This window comes from Coffea arabica, chromosome 6e (genome assembly GCF_036785885.1).
Source record: "Coffea arabica cultivar ET-39 chromosome 6e, Coffea Arabica ET-39 HiFi, whole genome shotgun sequence".
NCBI classification, from domain to species: Eukaryota; Viridiplantae; Streptophyta; class Magnoliopsida; order Gentianales; family Rubiaceae; genus Coffea; species Coffea arabica.
In genome coordinates this window covers 44,323,308-44,330,816 of record NC_092321.1, presented here as the reverse complement: position 1 = coordinate 44,330,816, position 7,509 = coordinate 44,323,308, and the positions used below count along the sequence as shown (strand labels likewise).

At 35.5% G+C, this 7,509-nt stretch overlaps 1 protein-coding gene across 2 annotated transcripts; it reads left to right on the top strand.

Annotated features, from left to right (window-relative positions):
• Positions 1-2,628: 2,628 nt before the first annotated feature.
• On the top strand, positions 2,629-5,913 carry LOC113697410 (PHD finger protein ING2). 2 transcript variants are annotated; one of them, XM_027217014.2, is made up of 7 exons: positions 2,629-2,860; positions 3,006-3,077; positions 3,205-3,368; positions 3,838-3,901; positions 4,179-4,438; positions 4,552-4,590; positions 5,530-5,913. In XM_027217014.2, the coding sequence occupies exons 1-7, from the start codon at positions 2,815-2,817 to the stop codon at positions 5,632-5,634; spliced, it is 750 nt and encodes a 249-aa protein (XP_027072815.1). In that variant the 5' UTR covers positions 2,629-2,814; the 3' UTR covers positions 5,635-5,913. The 2 variants fall into 2 exon arrangements, with proteins under 2 accessions (XP_027072815.1, XP_027072814.1); XM_027217013.2 differs by having other exon boundaries at positions 2,631-2,860; positions 3,205-3,398.
• The last annotated feature ends 1,596 nt before the right edge of the window (positions 5,914-7,509 follow it).

Here is a 7,509-nt window from a genome sequence, read left to right as displayed (position 1 = left end):
TAATCCAACATAAATAACATCAAATCCCATCAAATCAGTTCATCAAACCAATGTGGGATTTCATAGAGCCCACTCACAAGATTTCCAACAATATAAAGCTACCCATGTGAATCTATGAGCTCATAAGTGCAATATAACTTCCATAAATCAAGAATCAAGAGGTTGATCGTTGTATACCTGCTTAGATGATTAAGGCAGAAAATTTCAGTCACTTTAAGGTCAAGAAAAACCGTGAGATGAAGCTCCTTTCCTAGCTTAGCTTTATCACCAAGTGATTTGCAAGTTGTGTGTAAATTTTGAGATGATTTGGGTGAGTTTTGAGTGATGAAATAAAGAAGAATTTTGGTGGTTTCTTCCTCCTTGTTGGTCGGCTATCTTGAGCGAAGAGAGAGAGAGAGTTGTGCTGAAAATGAAGCTTCCTTGAGAAGCTTAAGTGTGTGGTTCAAATTGTCTCAAAAGTCAACTCTCTCCTCGCGTGGACATGCTCGTGTTTCGTGCTCGATTCCTTTCGAGTTTGTTTCACTTGTGCACTAAACCTCTAATGCACTTCCATTCATATTATTATTATTCACTCTTAATGGTCTAAAAATAAAGGTCTAAAGTCCCTCAATTAATCGCGCGCGCGAAAACGCGTACCTCCGATTTGTGCGCGATAAAGTGGAATTTTCAAGAAATTCTTATAACGATAGTATCACTAACTAATAATTGAACATTTAAATATAAAAATACCTATTTCAAGACTAATGTACAAGTCTCTAATTTTTCAATCTTATTGTATTCTCGAATCGATTATTGTCTCCAAACACGCATCCACTATTCACACTAAATGAGCTTTCAAAAATTTAAATTTTGTAACAAGTCATTTTAAAAATATAAACAAGTCATAGTTCTATGCAATTGGATCTAAAAGGGTCAAAATAAAATATTTGGAGCAAACGGGCAAATAAATATTTAAATAAGCTAGTAATAGGAATTTAAAATAAAGAGAATTTGCGAATCCTCACACTAACACTGGTCGTGGCTTCTCCCTCCATCTACTTGTTAGTTTAACGCTGGTAAGGTTCTTTAGAAATGGGCTAGTATAACGCTAGACCATTAGATCGTTCATGCGTTAGATTCATCTTTTGCGTGACATTCATTATATTTTTATGCACACTTTTAGGATTTTTTCTCATTTGCATGATATTTCCTATTATATTATCCTCTACCCCCTACCCTCTATATATGTTAATCATATCATTTAAAATTTTATTTCATTTAAGCTAGTTCATTTGCTTGTCTATGTTAGGAGAATTATTCTTCGAACATGGGGAAATGGGTGATTATAACTTTTAGTTTAAATACCTTATTAATCCCTGTATAAGAAAATTATGTCACGAGATTTTGCCTCCCGTACCAATTATATTGCATTCCTTTTTCCTTGATCACTCATATTTATATATAATTTAATTTTCTTTTCTTTTAGACTTTATTTTTGCATACTCGTGACCCTTTTGAGGGATTATTTTGGCCTTCGCAATTAATGCGATTGATATCAATTAAACACTTGAATGGATATTTTGTTCCTTTCGATATTTTCTATAAATTTAGATTTACATTCATGTAGGAAACATCCAAATGTGATAAATTTAAGGGTTAGATTAGGAAAATTTTGACTAAATCTCGTAACTAACTTATACTAGGTTGAAAGGGTACCTTAGATTTGAATTAATCGAACATTTGCCTTCCCTTTTTTTAACCGTGACTCCCGAATTCATTTTCTTTTGTTTTCAAAAACCTGGAGTTGTCAAAAAGGGTTTTATTAACATTTTGTTAAAAAAATATTTTTTGGGTGACTTGATACATTCGAATTCAATACCAAGTGGCGACTCCTATTTTTCTTAAAAATCCTTTTTGATTAAATTTTTGGGCCCAAATTGTCGCATTTTTTAAAGTCCATTTTAGGTCTTTTTTCACTTATTTTTAAATAAAAATCACATCTTTTGTAAACACTTTTTTTATCGCGAAAAATGGGGCGCGACACTACTAATTCTCCCGTGCCCCGCCCCCTGCTCCTCTCACCCCGCCCCGTCTCATCCGCGGGAATAATAAAAATTTGTTATATAATTTTAGTATAGTTAAATTTTAGCAAATAATCAAGTACTAAAATATCAACACATCACCAAATTATTATTCATTGTAAATTCACAATTGAAACTCATAAAAACAATCAAACAAAAGTTATTTGAATACAATCCAATATAATAAAATAAATACAACTAAAGTAGTCAAATTTTCACTTTTTGTATAAATACAATCACTAATTCATTATTGTACAGTACTTTTTTTTTGAAAAAAAATTAAGTGTAATTAGAAATTTAATATAAATATATTAGTACATTTAGTATAACAAATTAATAATTTCTATTAATAGATATATATAATTATTAGTATGATTAGTAATATCAATTGTATTAAATATATTAATATTCATTACATAACATATATAATTAATAATATCATTATCATAAGTTTGTAACTAATTAAATTAAATATTATATATATAATTATATACATATATATATATATAATTATATATTTATATTTTTTAGTGGGTGGCGGGCCAGGGATAGAGTGGAGATATACTGCCTAGGCCCCAAACCGTTTCTCAAAGGGGGAAAAATTTCAACCCCCCATTAGCCTTCCGCGGGGCCGCCATTGCCATCCTTAACTGCAACGTCGTCTCGCTCATCTTAACCTCTTTAATGCTGCTAATACGATCCTTTCGATTTTAAACCAAATTAAATCGGAGTGGTTACCAATTTGCTCACTCTAATGGCGATTGCAAGAACAGGAGTCTTCGTCGATGATTATTTAGAGTGTAATTTCCCTACATCTTCTCTCTCGTTCGTGGCTTTTTAATTTTCCTTTCTTTTTTTGTGGTTTTTGTGGCCCTTTTTTGGGGATTCAATGGAACTTGTGAAATTGTGACAATGGAGTTGTTGAAAATTATTATCTCTAAGCAGATGCAAACACTTTGCCTGCTGAACTTCAGAGGCTACTCAATACCATTAGAGAACTCGACGAGCGTTCCCAAGGTAGGTTTTCTAATTTCTTCGGATTTAATATATTTTAGCATTTCTACCATTTCGATTAATTTTTTTCCTTCAATACCCTTTGTTTTCTTTTCTTGTTTTATTTTTTCCTTTTTCTTCTTGTGCAAAGCGATGATAAATCAGGCAAGTCAGCAAACGAAGTTGTGTCTAGGAATGGCATCGCATAGGAATCATGATAGTTACCGTGATCAAGATAATGATGAGGCATTCGAGAAAATGAAAAAGGAGATTGAGGCCACTCAAGAAAACACCTTAAGCCTGTGTACTGAGAAGGTTTTATTGGCCAGACAAGCGCATGATCTTGTAAGCTCTTTCTTTTTCTTTTTATTTTTTTACCATTTTAAAAGCTTTTATTTTTATTTTTATTTTTTTGGGCCAGTGGTCGAGGGGGAAGGATTCAGGCTGTAAACTCGAAAATCTGTTAAATAATAAGCGTACTGCATTAATATTGATGATTGATTGTTAAACAGATGCATCTCTAATTATTGAACATTTCATTTCAGTATTATATGGTTATTCCACCTCCAAGGCGTAGGATGGGATATTATGTTAATTGATGCTGGTTTAATTTAGGCTTACTACTAATTTCTTCTTTCCAATGTTCTCATGCCTTGAGGAATTTTACAATTTTGGATTTGCTTAAATAGAGCTGTCATTTTGGCTTACTGATTGGTTAATTGGTGATGACACATTGCGGAATGATTTTTCGAGTCAAGGTTCGTTTCATGTTCCTGTTTTCCAGATAGACAGCCACATAAAACGTCTTGATGAGGATCTGAACAACTTTGCTGAAGATCTTAAGCAAGGTATGTCTTAAGCTTTCTAGGTTGACCAACTATTCTGCTTTTGAATACTCTAAAGAAATGATGGAACAGACTAAACAAGTTCAACTATTGATGATAAGTGGCACTTGGATTAGTCTCATACTGTGTGCTTCACCATTCTCAATGAATTTTTTTTTTAATATTTTGTAAAAATCTCCAACAATGCTAACTAGACTTTATACCCTATCTTATTTTTTTTGCAGCTGGTCAGTTTATGTTCTTAATTTCTTAATTTCTTTTCTTTCTATGATTCTTGTAGAGGGAAAATTAGCAGCAGATGAGCCAGCTATTCTTCCAACGTTACCGTTGGTCCCTAAAAACGAAAAGCGTAAACCAATTTATGGAACACCTCAGTCTAAGAAGCTTGATTACAGGGACAGAGATTGGGACCGGGAGCGTGATAGAGACTTTGAACTGATGCCTCCTCCTGGGAGTGGTAATAAAAAGGATTTTACTGCACCTGTTGATGTTGATCAGCCAATTGATCCTAATGAGCCTACCTACTGTGTCTGCAATCAGGTTCTGCCTTCTGTTCACTTGGTTTGCTATGATATGACTGTTCCCAGTCTAGGCCCTTGGATTTAATTTTCAACTGACCTGCACATCTATATGCTTAATGTTCCATTATTCAGGTGTCATTCGGGGATATGATTGCTTGCGACAATGAAAATGTATGTCCTTGTACTAAGTTGTTTCTTTTACGTGTGAATGTTGTTGTGCATTTGAGATTACATCTTTGTATGATACGAGGATTTATGCTACTAGCTGCAGATCTGAAGTACCTGTTGATTCCTCAAATAAATCAGATCAAAATTGTATTTATTTAGTCTAGAAACTAGGGATCAATGTTAAACAAGAGATTGCATTGACTTGTAAACTTGAATATAAACTCTTAACACTTTCATGGATGTTGTCAGGTTACACTCAACTTTTTTGTATTGTCCCCCAGAAGTCTTAAATAGCAAATATGCCATGTCAGCCAAAAATGCACCTTACCAACGAGTTGAAATCTTGTTAATGATACTAAGGGAGTAGTAGACTGTGAAAGTAATCCACAAAGCCCTGTTTGGTTATTATTATCTTTCTTGCCCAATAAGAAGAAATGATTTGTCAAGACTTATGGAACCTGGGCTTGCTTTGTAAGGAGATATGGTTCATTATGCCAAAATACTGATTTTGTAGTTTAGACATGGAAACATAAAAGCACGAAGAAGAAACCTTTCATGTTTTCCAAGTGACCATGCATTATAAGATCAAAGCTAGAAAAGGGTGGAATATAAATTTACAATGAATATATCTGGCAAACAGTATTGGCACTGATGAAGGTTTGACCTCGTTTCTTGGTAAATATATATATATATATATATATATATATATATATATATATATATATTGGCAAACAAGTTATTGTCAGAAACTGCTGTAAGTTTACACGTTTCAGCTGTAAATTGCTGCTGATGTTTTCATGCCTGAGTTATATAACTCTAATCTCCCGCAACCTCTATTTGTTTTTTTGGTCCGAGTTATGTAATTCTAATCTTGTGCAACATCTATTTTTTCTTGTTATATAGCTCTTACCTCATGAAACCTACATCTCTTGTTCTTCTCAGTGCCAAGGCGGTGAATGGTTCCATTACTCTTGTGTTGGTTTGACACCAGAGACAAGATTCAGAGGAAAGTGGTATTGTCCCACCTGCAGACAATTGCCACACTAATTTCATGTAATGAATTTGATCTCTAGCAGCAAGGCAGCATGTTCATTATATCTATGACTAATTTTGAGGGAGTACCGCCGTAACTTTTAGAAATGCTGAAATTCTGTGCGTGTGTGCGCTTTTTTTTTTATTAGATGTGTGCGTGCAGTCTTGTGTGTTCACATGCGTGATGTGTCTTTAGACTTATCCAGAATGTCCGTCATACAGGTAGCCCTATTGTAACGTTATCAATCGTTTCAAGTTGGATAGTTTCAAGATGGCAGGCCTATTTGCCCATGATTCTCAGCGTTTAGTTGGATAAACCATTGAACTTTTACCTTTCTATTTTTACAGGTTGTTATTACTTTACCCTCTTAAACTGTCTCTGTACTATTTTTTAAGTGCAATTAATTTTTTTTAAGCAAAAACTTAGTTTATTTCCTTAATAGGAGAGACAAAACGGAGGGGCGGCATAGACCTTACCTCCCAGAAGCACAAAGCAAAAATTAAGCTGCGTGAATAGAATTGCCCTAGTATTTTCTAAGGGAAGGAAGACCAATTCTGTCCAGTCTAAATGCCCCTCGGGCTTTAGTAGGGAGATCCGCAAATTGATGATAGGTTCTGTCACAACTTTTGTCTCAGCCAACATTTGAAGCAATCAGCCACTTGATTACCTTCGCGGAAGCAACGAGAAATGCTGACGAAATGGGACGAAAGTTGAAGGAGGAGTTGAACTTCTGTATCAATACTCCATGGGCATCGAATTGCTTGCTTCAATATTTGAACTAGTACCAAAGTGTCCGCTTCAACTTGCATTCTCACATATCCACGTGAAATACAAAAATTAACCTTAAAAAGAAGGGCCCTTGTCTCAGCTTGGATGCTAGTACTACTCAAAAAATGTCGAGAAAGCGAGTAGGACCTTCCCCTCACCATCGCGCAAGACTCCACCATCCCCTGCCCTCCCAGGGTTGCCTCTTGAGCAGCCATCCGTGTTGAGTTTAAACTCTCCCATAGTCGGTCTCAACCACTTCACCAACCTAAACGAAACCTGCTTACGAACAAAGTCGAGAGAAGCATAAACTTTTGGCCATGTTGTAAGGACAAAGGAATACCCTGGAAACTTCAGATTGAAGAGAATCCGCACATCGTCAAAAATAAATCCACAAATAGCCTCAGGAGCATAAACTTTTCCTTCAAACCGCGCTTTGTTCCTAACCTTCCAAATATTCCAGCAAATCAAAGAAGAGATAATCAGGTGAACAAATTGCAGAAATGCATTCGTACGCGAGCTAAACCACCAACTGGCCATGTAACCCTGTACCGAAGCACACGAGTTCAAAACCCTTGCAGCAGAACCCAAGAATTTCCACACCTCTACGGCTATCTTACCCCCACAAAAAATATGGTCTAGAGTCAACATTTGCCTCTGTACAACAAAAACACTTCGAGGGGCCAGATATATCAAATTTGCATACCGTAGAGTCCAAAGACAATCGATTTCTCAGTAATCGAAGCAGGAAGAAGGATATTTTCAACGTAATTATGGGATGCCAAACCCTGGAGAAAATAAAAGACTGCGGCACATGAGTATGCACTAAATCAAAAGCCATGCATAGCGTGAAGACTCCAAACTGTGAGGGTGCCCAGACCATCAAGTCATCCACTCCCTCTTCAATCTTAGGGAGAGCGAACTGACTAATCTTGTTTAATATGTCAGCAGGCACCCACACCGCCAAAAACTGAAAATTCCATCGTCATTTATTAAAAAATCAGAGACCTTGTGATCCGAAACATTGCCTAATCGCAACGACAAAGGCTCAGACCCTAACCAGTTATTGAACCAGAAATTTGAGCTCCCAGATCGAACAACAAAAGTGATATGTTGTTCAGCCA